General features: G+C 33.0%; 1 protein-coding gene across 2 annotated transcripts in view; it reads left to right on the forward strand.

The window, feature by feature from the left end:
- The window catches only part of LOC139695150 (kelch-like protein diablo), a 53,684-nt gene that overhangs the window by 18,777 nt on the left and 15,048 nt on the right, over window positions 1–19,859 (forward strand). For both annotated transcript variants that reach the window (XM_071593813.1, XM_071593805.1), the window contains exons 8-14: window positions 1,333–1,641; window positions 2,516–2,628; window positions 6,089–6,249; window positions 8,852–9,028; window positions 9,614–9,760; window positions 10,764–10,871; window positions 12,059–12,219. In XM_071593813.1, the coding sequence (XP_071449914.1) occupies window positions 1,333–1,641; window positions 2,516–2,628; window positions 6,089–6,249; window positions 8,852–9,028; window positions 9,614–9,760; window positions 10,764–10,871; window positions 12,059–12,219 (1,176 nt within the window). The remainder of the gene's footprint in view (window positions 1–1,332; window positions 1,642–2,515; window positions 2,629–6,088; window positions 6,250–8,851; window positions 9,029–9,613; window positions 9,761–10,763; window positions 10,872–12,058; window positions 12,220–19,859) is intronic.

Genomic DNA, 19,859 nt, shown 5'->3' on the forward strand with positions numbered 1-19,859 from the left:
TAAGATTAACATCTGAAATCTTCTATTTTTGTGATAGTTTTATTAACATTGACTTTTTCTGTATGTAAAATCAACGTATGATCTAAGAGTCCCCGCATGCTTTTTTTCTCTATTTTGGAACAGCCATTATTAGTACTGATCTAATTAAGCTTACTATCCAACCTTTGGAACTTCACCCTTAATGCCACCACAGTGCCCCTTAAAATATCTTCATTTTTCCTAAAGCCATAGGCGATGTTGTCGCCTATAGTCTATTTGAACTGGATTTTCCATCTTCGTATCTCACACTGCCTTTTCTATAACATGATCTAATATTTCTTATATTCATATACATTCCATTTTTTACATTTTTCCTGTATGAAATCAGTTATTTTTCTATTTGTTTCACTCTTTACATTTAAACCTTACAAGATTGCTTAGATAAATTACATATGGGGAACGTTTCTGGCATCATATTTAGTGTTCCAAAAAGTTTTTTGACTGAGCAATTTTCTGATACACCCATTTTATTCAGAGTGCCTATGTCATTGTGGCACACTAGAATTGTCTCCTTATTATAAGACATTCTACAAAAAGAAGGAATATGTAAAAAATATATATATTTATTTATTTATATACATATATTTATACTGTGGTTGACCTGTATTTTTACCTGAAGATGTTATACCATGACGAAACCTAGGTAGTAATTACAAAATTTTTCTTTGTGGAAAAGCTAAGAGTTTTAATTTCAATATTCAAAGAACATATTAAAAAAATTCAAGATATTTATTTGGTAGTTTTATCCATCCAAAAACCTACCTTAACCGGTGATTTACTAAAAAAAATCAAAGAAGACAATATTCAAAAAGTGATTTTTTTGTAATTACTGCTTCATTGTAAGAATTGTTCACAGAAGTACCAAAGCTAAATAAGAAATAATCGAGGTGTAAATAAAAAAGGTGTAAATTGGTTATTTATGAATCTCACATTGTGCATCATAATGAATTATTCAGGCTGAATTTCAATAAATGCATATATAAGTTTTTGTTTTCAAACTTTTTCTTACTACTCCCATTTTATTTTTAACTGAAGTCACTAATGGGATAACATTAAATATTTTCATCACTTGTATTTCATGTAACAGGGTGTTGAATTTAACTGTATTTATTGATGAGAAAATTCATGTAATATTTATATAAATGGATTCCAAATATGTTACATTTCGATACATATTTAAGAGAGCTGGCTATCCATATTTAAACTTTATTGAAATAGATGTTATAAGTAATTCATCTTAATGAAAAATTTGGTTTTTACACAATAACAGTATAAAATGTTCATAATTTTCAGAGTGCAAGTAGCAGTCAGCCGATGACTTCAGGGCCCCCTCCTCAGTCTCTCAGAAAACCTGGATCAAATGGTTCAAAAAAGGGTGATGGTCTTCATTGCTCTTCATGTAAAGGGCACAAGCCTAAGGGAGCTGCAAGTGTAACTTCACTTGCCACATCTCCTCCTCCTCCTGCAGAAGGGCCCATCTTCAATAAGGAATGTGTGCAGCTACTGAAGGATGCTTGCCTTTATCATCTGCTTCCTGATAGGCGCTCTGAGCTCCCCCATCCTGAGCGTGCACGATTGAGAGCCTGTGCAGATACCTGCCAGGTGCCGCTAATTGTTTCTTGGTTTTTAAAATATAATGGCATCTTTGATTAGTTGTATTAAATATGGAATTAGCCTATTTACTGTAGCTATCTTGTTAAAATAATTGTAGAAATTGAAATTTCAGTGTTATTTATGAAATAGTGAAGGGAGTAATAGGTTTCAATTTACTTGTATTTTACTTTCTTCTTAAGTGATAAATTCACCTCATTATCTTATGTTTTTATTACACCTGAAGATTTCTTGAAGATATTCATGATTGGTAGGTTAGGAAATGATTGGTTTTGCTTTGAAATTATCTTGTTGCTTAAAAATGTAATAAATAAGTCAAAAGAGATAACAGATAACCAGATATGAAATTTGCTCAACTCTTTGGTCTATCAGACAATTTTTCCATGCTGGAGTATGTTAATATGAATAGATTCCGCTCCAATATTAAATTATTAAATGACATAAAACACATTTAAAGCCCAATTATTTCATTTAAGAAAATATGAAGGAAATAATTCAAATGAAAAATGTAGTTGGTACCTTTGACCGTTAAATTCTCATTTTAATACATTTTACCTCAAGGACATGTTAATCAATTTTCTTATCCTTGAGTTCCCATGGCAGACTCATTTCCAGAGTCAAAAAGAATAATTAATTATGCTGTAATAAAATACTTATATTGGGTCACTAATTAGAAGGGAATCACATCTTTTTTCAGTCTTTCATTGATATTTATTCAATTTCCAAGTGGCACTATGGCACCTTTTCAATAAAATTGCAAATTCAAGGTAACTTTAAAAATTTTATCTACCAGTCACTAATTACGTATTCACATTAATTAGACTTAGCTTAAGCTGCATTCAAAATGACTTTTTTGTTACTTTAGGTTGTTCTTGCTGTTGGAGGTGAAGATGACAAGGTTGTTCTTCGAACAGTTGAGTGTTTCTCACCTTCTTCTGGAGAATGGAGAGCCCTTGACTGCCTACCCTTTGCTATCAGGTACTTCATGCTATATGGTATTTTAGTTAATAAAGAATATTGGCATTTATGTTTAAAAACAAGGGGGGGCGGCCTTCGGGTGTTTATAGAATTGGAATTAGGATTATTTTACTTATATTTTGAATGACAAATTCTCATGTGAAAAAATGCCCGAGCTAAATTCAATTTTATTTTATTTCCTATTTCAGTTTAATTTTATGTTCATGGCCTATACATTTAATGCTGATGGCTACCATAGGTGGTTAATAAATAAAGTTAGTTGTTTTCATGATGTTAAAATGTGCATGATGTTGGAAATAAAAAAGATAGCAGAAAAAATTGTGGGATAAGAAGACTAGGAATCAGGAGTTATTACTGCTGGCATAGCAAGTCATGAATACTGGACAGGAAGTCCTAATGACCAGTATCAAGTACAGCGGAAGGCCCAGGAGTACCCAGCCTGACCTAGAGATGGTGGTAGTTGTTTGAAAAATATCACTGTATTAGAAAGTATGCAGTCTATAAAGCATATGTTTCAAGTTTGAAGATGCCATGTTGTTTAGTATTTTTTGGCAGTCATCAATAGTAAACGTTTTCATTGAATTTGTGGAAATGGAAAAAATTGGTCATCATTATGTGATATCATACTTAAATTGAAAGGCCTCAGCCCGACCAATATAAAAGCTGAACTGGATTCTACTCTGGGTGAGTCTGCTCCTTCGTTTACGACAGTAAAATATTGGGTAGCAGATTTTAAACGAGGCCGTACGAGCTGTCAAGACGAGCATCGCATTGGTTGACCAAATTAGCTTTACAGCTGTGGCTGTGTGAAGTGGAATGTTTGAAATGTGAAAAAATGAAAGGCTTTGCAGAAAAATTGGAGAAAGCTAACATGGATTCAACAAAGATGGAAAAGTGGACAAAATACCAAGATATGATGTTTTGAACTTTGGCAAAAGCACCTGGAACACTGTATTTTAGCTCAATGTTGTATTTAATATTGAAAAAAGCTTTAAAGTTCAATGGCAGCTATTCATGAAAAGAGAAGTGGATATCTCTAAGTTAAAAGACTTGGTGTCTGTGGTATCTTCATGGGAAGGTGTTTGGTGGCAATTTTTTGATGTCTGCTAGATGGAGCCACTGAAGTTTGTAAGATTGCTAGGAATTCCCAATGGGCATGGGTAGTTTTCTAATGATAATGATTGTTAAAAGTATTCAAATGAGGAAGTATGATTTTAAAAACGTGTACATTTGATAAAGGGGATATCAATGAAGACATTTTGATTGTGCCAATGAATTGGAGATTAACATGTGGCCACTGACTTACTTTTGATGCAAATACTTCATCATTTATGATGTGGAGTGCCCCCACTTGTCTCTGGTTGATTTTGAAAAGGCTCATAAATAACAAGCAGGGTTTGGTTGTTGTTCTTATTACTGCATGTGAGATTTTTTATTTTTCAATTATAAATGACTTGATAAGGGTTCAATGGATGGATTTCCAACATTTATAGGTCTCTTATTTTCATGTCCGTTCGTCCCACAAAGATTGTTCAGGATTTTTATGAGGTATATGCAGTGGAACCTCACTTAGCAAGCACCTCCCACAGTGAGTAATTCACCTAACCTGAAAAATATTGGTCCTGAAAATGACTCACTTAATGAGCAACTTTTTGCATCATGAGTGACAAGGAGAGTGGAATCACTGAATTCATTGAACACCAGCTACTGCAGTTTGTCTCTAGTGCTGGTTCTGCTGGCATTTGTGTTCAATCATATTATCAGAGATTTTTATGCAAAGTTTAATAAAAATTTTTTCATAGTTTTTAAAATTGACTCCAAAGAAAAATCTATAAGAAGAAATCCATAAGAGAATAAAAATATCAGTAGAAATAAAATGTAAATCATTGAAAATTGGGAACAAGGTGTGAGTGTGGCTGATCTAGTACAGACATTAGCAATTGGTCAACATCAACAATTGGTCTTTCCTTCAAGAACATGGACAACAAGACTAAGGAGATAGATGCTTCAAATAGAGTGACAAGGGTATCTACGCAACAGTTATGTATTCTCAATTATGTTGAAAGATTGCTTTTCAGATACATAAATGAAAAAAAACACTATTAATGAGTATATCACTTGTGAGAAGTGATTTCCGCTGAACTCATTATTAAGATTTTGGGGTCATTGGCGGAACAAGTATTTAAGGAAAGCTGTGCATGGTTTGAGAATTCAACCAGAAGAACTGTCATCCATGGCATTGTGAGACATGGTGAAGCAGCAAGCTCTGAGTCAAAAGCAGCAGGGAACTTACTTGGTGATTTCAGAAATCTCATTGATTCTGAGCGTTACCTACCATAACATATTTTTAATGGTGGTGAGAAGGTTTTCTTAGGGAAGAAGATACCTAAGTGAACCTCTATTTGTTCACATTACAGTAGCAGAGAATGCATTGCTCAACCACAAGGCAATGAAAGACCATTTCATGCTTATAGTTTGCACAAATGCGAGTGGCAATTTGGAAATCAAACCCCTGCTTGTTTGCCATTCAGAAACTCCATGAGCCTTCAAGAAGTTTTAAGCCGTAAAACAGCAGGCTAAATATGATTTGGAGGTCACAGGAAACTTCTGCATCCTGCCATGTGAATGAGGCATTGCCCTGATAAGGCAGTGGTGATGTATGCCATAAATTTATGTAACAATAATTCTGAGTTGCATTTTTACCAAAATTTGAAGCATCGGCAAAAACTAATGTCTTTTAATAAACTAGTCAGCTTTCTAGTAAGAAGGCAATGAGTACATAGAATAAATAATTAACAATTTATTTTTATTCTTTTTTGCTTTTACAAATTCTGTATGAATTCCCAGTTTCTTAATTCCAGGATGGAAGGAAAGATGAATGTAATCCCCGATCCTAAACAGTGTATACATAATTTTCTTTGAATGAATTTTGTGCAAAATTTTATTTTCAGCATGGAACGCATTATCGTATTTTACATCAATTTATATGCAAAAAGTTGTTTCACTAAACGACTGCTTTGCTTTATGAGGAAGATCATGGGATAGATCATGCTCGTATTATGAGGTTTCACTGTATATTTTAAATTAAATATCAGCTTAAATCTTTCCTACTCACAATGATATTCATTATTCCAATACCATGCAGAAACTCACTCTTCAACTAATTTACTACATTTTAGTATTAACTCCAAGCACACCATGCATGCACTATAATTTGTAATAAGTTGTAAAACTAAGTTAAATTGTAAACTACACAAATTAAATTAGAAAAAAACCTGAATATCCTGTGAGTAAAACAGTATGAAATTAAAGGATTGCTTCCTAGTTAGTATACTTATTAATTTAAGAATTATATGTTTGACTTATTTAGTGTCTGTTGACCTTTAATAAACTAATAAATGTATTGAAAATTATTAAATTGATTGGACTATTGACTTATGAGTATTTTCATCAATTACAGTAAACATGGCCTTGTGTCTTCTGGATCTTCCAACTGGGCATATCTCTGTGGTGGAGAGTTCCCTGATGGACGACCCTCTCCTACTGCATGGCGCTATGACCCATTCTTGGCTAATGCTTGGAATGAAGTGTCTTCCATGACTACACCACGTTCAGAATTAGGTTAGTTTTTCACAATCCCCACCAGCATGTAACGCTTGATGACTTCAAAGGAATTATTTTCTTTCCTAAAAAACATTACGGCATGGAGTCGTAAGCTTTCGCCTCAAATCATACCTTTTGACTTTACTTATCACCACAGTGCAACCTTATTCCTGCACAGCAGCCTACCAAGTGCGAGGGGTGTTAAAGAACTATTTAACCTTAATTTTTCTTTGCAATGCTGTATGGCACAAATGAATGGACCTGTGAGCAGTGAAATTGTGACACTGCACCCACCCATTCTTCGCCAATAATTCATATTTTCTTGGCTAAATATAGCATTCCTGTGGTTCATCAGGTTTACTACTCCCTGGACAATGTGATTTTTGGTTATTCCTTTAGCTGAAAATTTCACTGATAGAGGCCTATTTTGAATCAAAAGAAAACATAATTCAGAAGGCAACAGCCCACCTGAGCACCATTTCAAAAGATGCATTCCAGAAGTGTTTTCAACAATGGGTTGTCCACAGCAAGAAGTGCATTCCCAATGGGACTACCCTGTGAAGGGGATTAGGGTGTCGGACCTCAAAATGAATAAATGTACTTTTGCCGACCCAAGGTTTGATATTTTTTTAACACACCTTGTATAGAGTTCTCATCGGTTGGGATGATTGATTAACCTATGCCTTAATAATCAGCCCCATTGTAGATTTCATGGCTATTGTAACATTCTACATAATCTTTTATCAAGTCCTCATTATTATCTCTGGAAATAAAATGAGTCTAATATAAACAATTGTATTAATAATGTAGAAATTTAAAATTTCACACATTCATATTTAATGCCATAGTATCATCTCCTTTTTGGTTCCATGCTTTATGACATGCTCTTTATTTCTCTGTTCTCCAGCTACGTGGTTTCATGAACCACTGCATTACAATCTGATTGAAAGTTAATTAGAGCCGGTTTTCATCCGTTAACATCAGATAATATATTCATTGCAAACTAGAGACATGCCATGCATCCACTTAAGTCATTACTATGTTTTAAAGATCATGAACTGCATGCAGTGAAACCTCAAACTTACATATTTAAGGGGACTAGTGAAAAAATGTCAATTTCATGATTATATTAATTTGAGGTTGGGCAGAAAAGATATTTTGAAAGCTTATTTTGATATTTTTTTATAATAATACATGTCAAAGGATTTAAATATAATAATGATTGTAAAAACTAGCTATTTTTTTATGCAAATAGTGATAGTAATTTTCAGTAAAGACTCCTAACAATAAAATTTGGAAGTGCGACTCCTCGAACAGATTCAAAAAATAATGTGTGAATATAATATATTTAGATAAATTATCTGCTACCATTAGTTTATAGTCAAATATTCTTCACAAATGACAATGCGTAGTATTTATGGATAAATTGTAAACCAATCAGGGCACCAAGGAAGTCACAAAAATGTTTTACTTTTCAATTTTCATATCCACTATTATGCATGTCAGGTTTCATACCATTGCATTGTATTGAATGGCTGGATGTCTAGTTTCCAGGAAATCTAGAAAACTGGGAATTGTACAGGAAATTTATTCTCCATGGGGAAAAACCAGAAATTTATATGCAATATAGGAATTTCAAAATGTCTTTTCATTTGAATGATAATCATCAAATATTAAATGAAATTGCTGTGTATCTGTATCAATACAATTATGTATTGTTCTATGGTGAACAAATCTATCGATCACTTAGATAGAGAATCAAAATCCCTATTCTACTAGACTAGTATCAATGTGATTACCAGCTCATGGCCAATAGGAAGATTTTATCCTCGATGTCTACCTTGTGAAAGCTTTCATTATCCTTGTTTTTAACCTTCATAAATTTAACGTAGAAATGTGCAAATATTGTCGTATGAGTAGAATAAATGTGTATTTCTGTGCACAGCATTATTTTTTGCACTCAAACTCTGTAATATTAAATTCAAGAGTATTAAGAAAGGAAATATGGACAAGAAAATGGAATTTAGGAGCTCTAACTGGGACCAAAAGAAGTAGTAGCAGAAGGCAGTCAAATATTCATAGTATTTTCAGTGGAATACCACCACATGGCCACACAACTGGATCAGATATCTTTGTGGCTGCCTCACAAATGCTGCATGAACTACCTTTTATCTGACTTCCATCCTCTTACCTATCTGGCATAGGTGATCCTCTTGTGAGAAATTATTGTCACTTCTGCCCAGGCAGTTGTAAAGCTCTGTGGAACATGTAAGACCTTCCTCTACGTCAAGGTTGTTGTCAATGGGGAAGATGTACTTAATATGGGTAAAACATGACGTTCAAGTCATATCTCATTGAAAGCAAGCGACAAAAAGAATAAGGATAAGAATGAATTAGATTGCTTGACCATATCCCAGCTGGCGTAGGAGAAGAATAAAAATATGTATCCTAACACAGCAATAATCACTAACATGCAGTTAACACATTCCTTAATTCTCTCAAAGATTTCTATGCACTGGGCACACTCCCACAGCACTCACCTCCCACAATAATATTTAACCCTTAAAAAATTTGGCTATTTCACTCAATGATGATTTTGATACCATTTTTAAAAATACAGGATTAGCAATGCTGGATGGCTGTGTATTTGCTGTTGGTGGTTGGGATGGTACATTTGGATTGGAATCAGTAGAGCGATATGACCCCTGGCGTAATCAGTGGTATCCTGTTGCTCCAATGCCTCATGCCTTGACTTCTCCTGCTGTTGTCTCTCACCATGGTTTGTTATATGTTACAGGTTGGTTTAAACTGAACTCTTTAAACATCAGCTCACTCTTAACTGGTAAAAAATAGTTCAGTTAATTCCCTTATTTGAATATGGAGAGCAATCAACATGCAAAGCACAGCTTGCTTGTGATTATCAACAATTGTTAAGAACTTGCGAATAGTTATTCGGTGGGAGATCTTCTGAGTGAGGAATAGAAGTGAATGGGCATTTGGACTCACCTCCCTCCTATGTGGCCATCATTACCTATTTCTTATCAGTTAGTTGTTGCTTAAATTCATATGAGACTCCTTTAACCTCTCTCTCTAAGTGAAAAAAGAATGCTTGTTTTTGGTATTGCCTCATAATCCAATTAAAAGTGCCTGTCACATTGCATTCATTTTCCATGTTGCCAAGATTAAGTGAAATGCTTAAAAAAGCATTCATGTAGTTTTGAATGCTTTCAATTAGATACATTTTGTTTTGACTGTAATGTTTCAATTTTAAAATTAAAAAAAAATCTATTGTATGATTAAAAATTTTATTAATTTCAGCCTCTAATTACTAGATGTTGAGATTGTAATTAATGAACACATGTCATCCTGGATCCATTCCTAGGTGGTTCAATTCATCAGGAAGGGGATGGCATTGATCTGGTTCAAAGGTATGATCCACGGTGTGATGGGTGGCATACATTGAGAAACATGCTGATTCCACGCTCAGGAGCTGTAGCTTGTGCTATTGGACCATACATATATGTCATGGGTAATTTAATTTACTACTTGAATATCTATATCCATGTTAATGGAAGATCAATTATATAATTGGTGCATTTGGTTGTAACAATTATAAATGTAATCATTTGAGGTAATTCTACTATTGGTGGCTAAAATTTTGGTTTAGAAAGCTCATGAACATTAAGTCTACATTAGTGGAGTGATGGAACATCAACATAATTCCTTTTTTTTCGTTTTGTATTTTCTGTGTGAGTGACAGGTGATTGGCATAGGAGAAATCCTTGTTAATCCCAGAAGTGTGAGTAGATGTAATTCACAAAGATCCCTGTTTCCAAACACACCTGAGTGATTGAGTGGATGGGTGAGAACTTGTGTGAATCGATTTTATATTTTTGTATTCATCTGTGTTTTTGACGGGTCACTGCCATAGGAGGATTCCTTGTAAACCTTGAGTGGGTGAGTGAGTGCTGGGATTCACAAAGGTCTAAAAAACCCAAGTGATTGAGTAACTGCGAACGTGAACTTGTGTCTTTTCTTTTTGGTTTTTGTATTTAATTTTCATTCCAATGTCAGATCGATGGGTCCCTGGCATAAGAGATTCCTCGCAAACTCTGTGTGTATGAATGTGATTCATGAGAGTGACTGTTATTCCTTAACACGCCCTAGTGATTGATTGGTTGCTAGTCTGTTTCCTTTATTTATTCTTGCATTGTTTGTGTGTGATTGAGGTACACAAGGGTCACTGTTTCCCAAACACACCCAAGTGGCTGAGTGTGTGTTTTCAATTTTCCTGTGACTTGTCACCTTGTTTCTTCTACCCCCTAGAATAAACCCAGTGCCAATCAAGTTTACGGTCTTGGCTTTTTCATTTTCCCACATTTGCATGTTGACTTTATATATTTAATTAGTCTCACCATAAAACGTGGCTGTACAATTAAACTTTTTTAATTAACCCTGTTAGAATGTATATAATTTTTATTTTGTTTTCTATTTGAACAATTTTTATAATTTCCCTTTCATTATTCATTCAGGTGGTTGGCATGCATCAACTGAAAATACAAATAAGGTGGAGCGCTATGATGTGCGCAACAACTGTTGGGAATATAGAGCACCAATGCAAGAAAAACGGTATCGACCTGGTAATTATCGCTAAAAGTTTATATTATCATTGTAATATTAACTGTAAAACTCTTGAAATGAGATTTTAAAACCAAAGCAATTGAAAGCACTGAATTTAATAATCAAATAAATAAATGCTTACTTGCCTGGAATTGCATAAAATGCACTGATTTATATTTAGATCTATAACTTTTCATGTATAGTAGTATACATTTCGTATAAGTTATACTTATTATTGGAGTTAGGAGTAAATCAACTAAATTAATAACAAACCATAACAGCAAAATGAAATTGCTGTAGCTGGGGAAAATTTTAGCACTTTAATGTGAATAATGAATGGCTGATTTTTGACAGCTTTCATTTTCATTACATCATTCCATTTTATTCATCAGCCAAATAACAATTTTCCATTAATGATTGAAGGAAGTTGACCAAACTTAGGTTTCACCTTGTATATTGGTCATGTTGCATGACTTTCTTTTGTTAAAATCGATTGGACTAAAAACTTATATTAATTGTTTTGTGCTAAGTATTTTTTTCTTGTATTAATCTTTTGGAATGAGTATAAATTTTGCTCTACATCAAAATTGTCCAGATGTGTTCATATTCAAAGTCACTTTGAATTCAAATATTCAAATGTTGAATTTTTTACACTTAGAATCTGATTGCGAGTGATTTGAAAGTTTATAATGCATGTAGATATAGATGATGATTGATAAATGAAAGCTGATAGCCAGCATGCCAGTATTAGTGATGACGGTGTCTTAAGTACCTATGGAATAATGAAAAATTCTTTTTTCTTGTAAGATGTATTAAAAGAGGAACAGAATACAATGTACTCTGTGAGCTACATTTTGGTCCAATTACAACATTAGTAGCTCAGTTTTGCATGTTTAAATTCTTTAATGTAAATTATGCCACCGCAGAATGTACAGAATATATTTGCTTCCTTTGCTTGTCATATCAATTGGGATTTTTTCCATGTTCACTCGATAATACTTGAAATGCTCGGTTGAAAATTTCAATTCACTATCTAGGAGTAAGAATTCCCAAGAGTTAGATTTAATGAATGAGTAAGTCAGTTGTCATGTAGTTAGAACATAAAATTATAACTTGTATGCTGCTGTAATGAGCTTCACTGGTATTCTTGTAAGGCTTTGAACATGAGATTTCTGTCCCTGAATTCATAATTGTTGATTTATTACAGGTGCAAGTGTTGTGGAGGGGGACATATACGTTTTAGGAGGTGAGGGTGGATGGAATATGTACCTGGAAACTATTGAAAAATACTCTCCTCATAGAGACACGTGGGCACCAGCTGGGGAAATGCCCACAGCCCGCTCATGGCTCTCCTGCATAACTCTCCAGGTAATACTAAAGTCACTTCAGGAATGCATGCACATATCTGTTTTAACATTGTGATTTTAAAATTATCTATGGGAACAAAAATTAGTCATTTAAAAAAATTGGTCTTAGTATACTGCATATTGTCCTTCTGTCATTTGGTGAGTTTTGCAATTCTTTGACAGTTTATATAATTACTTGCATAGAAAATTATCATATGATGGTAAATATCATCGCTGAAATAAATATGGTAAAAATTAATTGTAAGCTGACATTTCTTCTTCTAGAAGGCCTTCCTAATAATAGTGCATAGATAGCACAGCATGGCATTATCTTAAAAACTATGGTGTATATATTTACTACCTGCAATACACAGGTGCACAGTTTAACTAAATTTGAAGAGAGATGAGTTAATACAAGTAGAAGATTTGTTTTATAGGTGTATAATCAAATGAAAGTGAAGCACATGGTTTTATAGACAAAGTTTTAAAGAGAAAGTCACCATAAAAAATGTGCTACATGTAAAATTTGGTTATGTTATGACTTAGTATCAAGTAGCCTGGTCCTCATTATTAGTTAAGATCTTTTAACCTAAAATTTACCGATGCTACACTTTGGAGTCCTAGCTTCTTCCCTAAAACAAAATCAAAGGAGAGTACATTAGTAGAGAATGAGTACTCCAGTTTTTTACAGTTTAGTATCAATGAATAATTTGCCCATCAGATAATGTGGCATAATATACTTAGTGATGGATGGTAATTTATAATTAAATGATAAATCAATAAATCTGGAACTACTTTCTATGGTGAATGTAAAATCATCCTAATGGCATGAGCAGTTTTTAGCATAGAACCTTTAGTAATCAAAGATGAGGTCACTCATGCACGGAACCAATTTTACCTTAACCCATAATTTTCTGTTTGTGATTATGGTTTTAATCATTGTTTTGTTGTAATAAGCATTGCGATTGTATATGCAGGCACTGTTAGTCAGGGATATGTGTTGCGCACAAATCTGATTTATAGATGTTATCAAGAACGTATCTCATCCCTAGGTTAGGGGCCAACTGTACATATATCCATTAATTAAGTAAACTTGAATTGTGTCTTTTCTCAAACATTAGCTAAATTAAATAAGCTTCAGTTTCCACACCTCTGTAAGCTTGGAAGGTCGCATTAATGAATAGCCTTAGCTGTATAAATGGTTCTAGAGAAGAGTTTAAGCTTTTCTCTCAGGGATTGTTAAGAAAATCAAAGATTAGCTTAAATAGGTGTCAGCTTACAATTGATTATTTACAAAATAGACCTATCTAGAAAAAATTGAAAAGATTCTAAAGGTTTTATTTGCTTCACAGAGTCTAAGAAATCCATATGTTCATTTAAAAAATCACAAAATATAGGGGTTTATACGTAGATAAGAATTGAAGTCATATTCATTCCTCTGCTACATTTTCTAATGTAAATGGGCCATTCCAAATTGAAGCATTCAAGAATTAATGTTTTAATTTTAATTTAAAACAATTTTAAATCCATTTTCATTTCATTAAGAATAAATGTTGTCAAATTACAGCTAGATGATGCTAAAGTTTTTCAAGATTCATTGCCTTAAAATTGGTATTGCTCAGAAAACACGTAATGCTTTCATCAACAATCTTCCTGGCTTGATCAGTGTGGATACTCAACCATGATTAACATTAAATAGTCATGAATTTATGGCCATTTCATCTAATTTTGAGGTGATACAGAAATCAGTTTCATTTCACCCCACAAGCATAACACGGAGTGGTCTACTTAAAGCCATAAAATGTGCTTTTCCAAATGTGTTTATCATTTAATTTTTTCATGATATTTTAATGAGCAATAGACAACAACTTATCAACAAAATCCATTGGTGGCATTAGAGGTCAAATTTATCTCCTTTTGAGAATCCTCATAGTACAATTCAGAGGTGATCACACCAATCAAGACAACTATGAATATGGTATTCAGTAGTGTTAGAGGATCATTACAGTCTTTAGTTTTCTTTAAATTAAAAATATTGTCTTTAAATTGGTGTTAAACATTCTTGATCTATACCAACTCATCAATGACTTTATTTACAATTATTATTGTGGAACTTTAATCAAGGTGAACAACTGAGTCATAAGTTTTTTGTGAAATGGAAATCCCTGAAAAATTTTCTCATAGAAAGAGTATGAAGCATGAAAAATGAGCATAATAGCATGTGCAGAAAAATATATTCATACACTAATTGATACATTACCATTAATCTTGGCTTATTATTTAGATATATTCTCGTAATTAAAGGGATGCATGGCTCTTTTGTTTCATTCATAACGTTTCTCATGCTTCTGAATGGAAGAAATGCTTTTTCTGACCCCTCAAATTCAAAGGAACTTATGGTTTTTAAGCTTAATGTTATCCTTTTTACCCCTGAAATCAAGCTCTAGTGGCTTTTCACCATATTTTAGAGAAGTTTGATTTATTTATTACTTTTTAAAATGCACTAGTTTAAAATTCTCCTTGAAAGCATTTAAGTGGAGTGTGATGACCCAAATATGAGATAAATTAGATAAATATGGATATCTACATAAAAGGGAAATGTCTTACAGTTAATGTGAAAATTTTGCTCATATTCTTAAGTTTGCAATTTCAAATGAAATAACCTTTCCCAAATAAAGTTCGTGCTGTGTGAATACCAATTCGGTGTTTTATGCCATTTTTTTTGCTGGAGGGGTTTTTCAATTTCAAGCATTGTAGAATTAGTGCAATATCCAACAATATATCATAACCTGAGATACATAACATGCTCCACCCATACCTGTCTACTAGTATTGAATGTATTTTCTAAGTGTATAATAGTGTGTTCTCACAATTATAAATTATGCAATGAAAAATGGGCAAAATACTGGTTACCTTAGAAATTTTAAGTGCCAATAGACAAGGACAACATATTGTCAGCGTCATATTGTACCATCCTACACATACGTACATTCAAACACAGAAACCAATCAAACAGCGAAAACATATTCATACAGATAAGGTTATGGAGAAAAGGGATAGAAATGCTTTTCAAAGACAAACACACCCTTCTACGTTACCTAGTAGGTAACGTAGAAGGGTGTGGATTCCAAGTGGAAAAGTTTCCTTGACTGGAACTTGAACACTAGGCCCTTGAATTGCTGGGCTGATATTCTTTGAATAAAGCTATCAAGGAAAAAGTTGCCTATTAACTCCATTGGGGGTTTATATAACCAAGTGCCCCAATTCTTTGCATTAAGTCCAGATTAATTATTGTTTTTGATTTTGAATTTTAAAGAATGAGACCATATTGCCCCAAGAAATTTGTATGTATATATTTCATTTATATGTAATTACACATTATATGTATTGCTACAGCTTCAGAAATTCGGCATAGATATTTTGGGTGTGCATGGATCTCCTATTGTATCTGATAAATTTAATACCCACACTTTCAGGAACTTTGCTAAGTTTGAATAAAATGGTTTGAGGCATCACTTTGTGGAAGTGACCTGAGATTTTACATTTGGAGAAGAGAGGTTTAAGATTAGATGCCTAGGAATGTTTGGAAGTTTAAAAGAACACTCATTATAAGGGTATATTGGTTAATTACCTGATGTATTCTTCCCTCTCCCCCCTCCTGGACCTCCCTCTGTTCCACAACCCCTCTCCACCCCTGACGCCATAGCTTACCACCCTCTCCCCCTCCCTCCCCCCACACACACCAGTTTACCTTCTCTTTTCCCTCCTCCTACTTTGGCAACTCCTCCCGCCTCCTCTTCTCTGTCGAGTATATAAAGCTGTGTGCCCTCTGTACTTCACCTGATGATGACTTTGTAAGTCAAAACCTAGGTCATGCATAATAAAATACTAATGGAAGAAGAAAGTTTTTCCAATTTGCTAAGTTTGAAAAATAAAATGAAAAATGTCTTTCAGAATAGTAAATGAGATACCTACTCCTCTCTTGTATCATGATGCTAATGAACTCTGCCAAAATATTTCCATTACACTCTTATTTTGTTTTTGTTTTTTTATTTTTTCTAACCATTTAGCATTATGATCCAGACTGCTAATTCAGTTTTGTTTTTGATTGTCCTCAAATTCTGTTTTTCTCTTAATCTCTTCTTCATTGCCAACTTTAATTTCAAAATTAAAAACGTTTATTTTTCTTGAATTTTTACTCTTGAAGCATTTTATTTATCATACTTAAGCTGAAAAATTTGAGGGAAAACATTTTCATTGTTATTGTCATCATATGGTAACTTTATAAAAGGACTGCAAGGATGTTGAAATTGAAAATTTATTTATTCCCTCACATTTCTGAGTAGTTTCAATTTATGAGGTTGTATCATAAATTTATTTATCTCAGTGTTCTGCATATGGGCTCTTAAGTAGGGGTTTTTTTAGTCTTAGGCATTAGAAAAGACTTCTTAAAATAGACTTCCTGGGATGAGATAAAAGCACAATGCTTATTTTTCACCAACTCAGTATTTAAGAAGTGGCCATTTAGGCCCCTCTAATAGTCTTCGCTAATTGTTGAAATTATGAATAAATATGTTGAATTAAATATGAATTATCTTGGAATGTTAGTTTTGAGGACGATTCTAGTTGGGTTGAGAAAATATATCTATGCATATTGTAAAAAGATGGTTAAAATACTTGGTGTATACTTTTTCATAATAAGTATATGCCTTTTAGTTGGCTATTAAAACAAAAAATGGGAACCCAATTGCATATTGACTAATTTAATGGCAATCTCTTGACTGCTTAAGATATGTTTTAGGATTCTAATTAGCCCTCTTATGATCCAATGTTTGTTCAAAGCTTCAGTGAATAAATTATCATAAAATTTTCCATGTATATTACCTTTTTGCTTAGCAATATTGTGTATTAATGTCTGATACTTAAAAAATTATTTTAAATTTTGCTGACTATTCTCAGCTAATGAGATAAGATTTACATGCTGCATTTGTTTTTATAGTTAACTACTTTAATGCAATGAATATGACCTGTAGTCAAAGAAGTAGAAACTTTTCTAGATTTCCCCTTTCTCAGAAATGGTCACAATTACCATATCATGACGTGCTTTCCCTGTGTTCACAGGTTTTTTTTTAACTCCTGTTTAAAACTTCGGCATCAGAAATTTAAATGGAAGTGTAGTTTATCTAAAAACTGTTAAATTAAATGCTGAATTAATTTGGAATATGTGCAAATATCTTCATAGTAAAAAAAACAACTGATGTAATCACAAAAGCATCTGATGTAATCAAATATGGCAAGACTAACAAGTCAGCTGAGCTGTTATATCAAGATTGCAGAACTTCAAAAATAATAATTATACTTTTTAGTATTTCCTTTTCATTTAATAATTGGTGTGGTGAAGGTTAGCTTTAGTTAACCATAGAATCTGTATGCATAGTAAATTTGATGTGCTTCGGAAGTTTTTCATTTGATATAGAATTTTAACGCCACTGATTAGGACTGGCCTGATGTATATCTATCTATGCCTCTACTGCTGATCAAGACAATGCCTAATTTTTATGGTATTGGCCAATCTGATATGTTCATAAATCATGTGTGTATCAACTGAATTTCAATTAAGTTAGACAACATGAAATACAGGGAGATAGGCTTCTTGCTGCTTTACTTCCTGTTTGCTAAATTGATGAAAACCCATTCTTAAAAATTATCATTCATTGGGCATTATAAAATATTTGATTTTTTTAAAGTTTGGAAAGTACGCTGTATGCAGTGGGTTATAATTTCCTATTTTATGGATAAAAGTATAATAATAGCTGCTTTCAAAGATTCATGCCACCCCGCAAGCATTTTTAGGTGTTCAGTGTAGACTTAAATAATATGACCTTATTGTTTTTCTCATAACCCTTACTCCTTTTTCCTTTGATGGGAAGTGAATAAGCATAGTTCCTTCTTCTACTTTGATGTTACAACCAGCTATGTACTTGGCCTCTAATTGTTCCTGTTCTTGGTAGAAGTTAACTGGTTTATTACTCCCAGCAGTTGTATATGCAGCTTTATTTATAGTATTTTACATCTCTTCTTGGGTTTTGTCATGGATGTGCTTCCCTCTAGTTCTTCATTCATGGCCATAATTTCTTTTTCTTTGCCCTGGTCACCTTGTTCTTGTCCCTCTAGTTCTTCACTCGTAGCCATCCTTTATTTTATTTGCCCTTTCACCATGTTCTTATAATCTGTATGCAAAGAGAACTTCATTTAATAATGCAAATCATTGTTATATCCTTACCTCCTATCTAATATCTTGCTGAATCAATGATTTTATACATGTCCAATGTTGGCTTATGAATGTCTCCTGATTTCATTATTTATTTACTTTGCTTAATGTTGTCCCTTCACAACATGATATAAAATATGCATGTTTATAAAATATAATTGGCTCTTGAGGATAATTATGTTGTTCTTAGTTTTTTAATATAAACAATACATTGAGTTGGACATTATAATAGGTGCCAATTTTTTTAAATGGTCTGACTTACAAATCAATTGGAAAAACAGGGTACTATTATGAATAATAGTCACAACTTCACATTAACCACTGACCAGTTAAAGTAATTTATAGATTTTTTCATATTTTCTCCTGGAAGTGAAGATGTCAGAATTTTTCTTAGTATTTTCGACCATCGTAAATGGCTTCCCAAATTCCTGCCTTTGAAAATGTGCACATATTTTTGACAAAATTGTCCATATTTGCATTGATGGTATCCATGTTTTCTAGCAGTCCAGACTCAAGAAATAACCATGTACCCATGTTGCATATTAACACAGTAATGCATTGAATACCTGAAATTTCAAACACTAAACAAGTAGCATACACCCTATCTAGCATTATTCTTTCAATGGTACAGAAATAGAAAACGGTTAAGCGCAACAATACATATGCATTGTAAGTGAATGAGCTATCTTAAAAACTTAAGTTATCATCAAATTTTGTATTCCTTACATCAACTTATTTTAAAGTTTTACAATGTGGCTACATTCACAGTATTTGAGACATCTGGAAAAGTGAAAGTTCAAGTTTTTATTATATTTTCCCAAACTATGTCAAGGGGTCACATATCCCTGAAAAAAAAATTAGGTGCATCATGTGATTGTCCTAGGTTACCAACTTACATTGATGTTGAAGTAGGGTCAGTACAATTTTTTCTAACTTTTATTTTTTCAATTTGATTTAAAATATCGATTTATGTTGACCCATTTTCATGATATGAACTTTTTCTTAAGGAAGTTTGATCAAATTTGATAGAGGCATGAATGTTAATAAAGGAAATGAAAGGAAATTTTTTTGAAAAATTTTAATGGAAGGAAATACTGAATAATGCATTATTTTTGTCGCATTCTCATGATGATCACAGCTCAAGAACTGATGATTGGAAAAGTATATAAAAATTGTAAATGTGTCACCCTGGGTTGCACTAACAACACCTGCCCCAGCTCTTTGAAGTGATTGATTACTATGGGGAAAATGCAATTATTCAAAAAAAACATATTGCTCTAAGTCATGATTTCATATTAAAATAATGGGTGTAATAAATTGTTAAGTGAATTCAAGAAAAATTACCACCAGACACTAAATACACTGAATTTAAATTAGTCTGGAGCAGGTCA

This window comes from Hetaerina americana, unplaced genomic scaffold (genome assembly GCF_022747635.1).
Source record: "Hetaerina americana unplaced genomic scaffold, ioHetAmer1.1.p SCAF_1, whole genome shotgun sequence".
NCBI classification, from domain to species: Eukaryota; Metazoa; Arthropoda; class Insecta; order Odonata; family Calopterygidae; genus Hetaerina; species Hetaerina americana.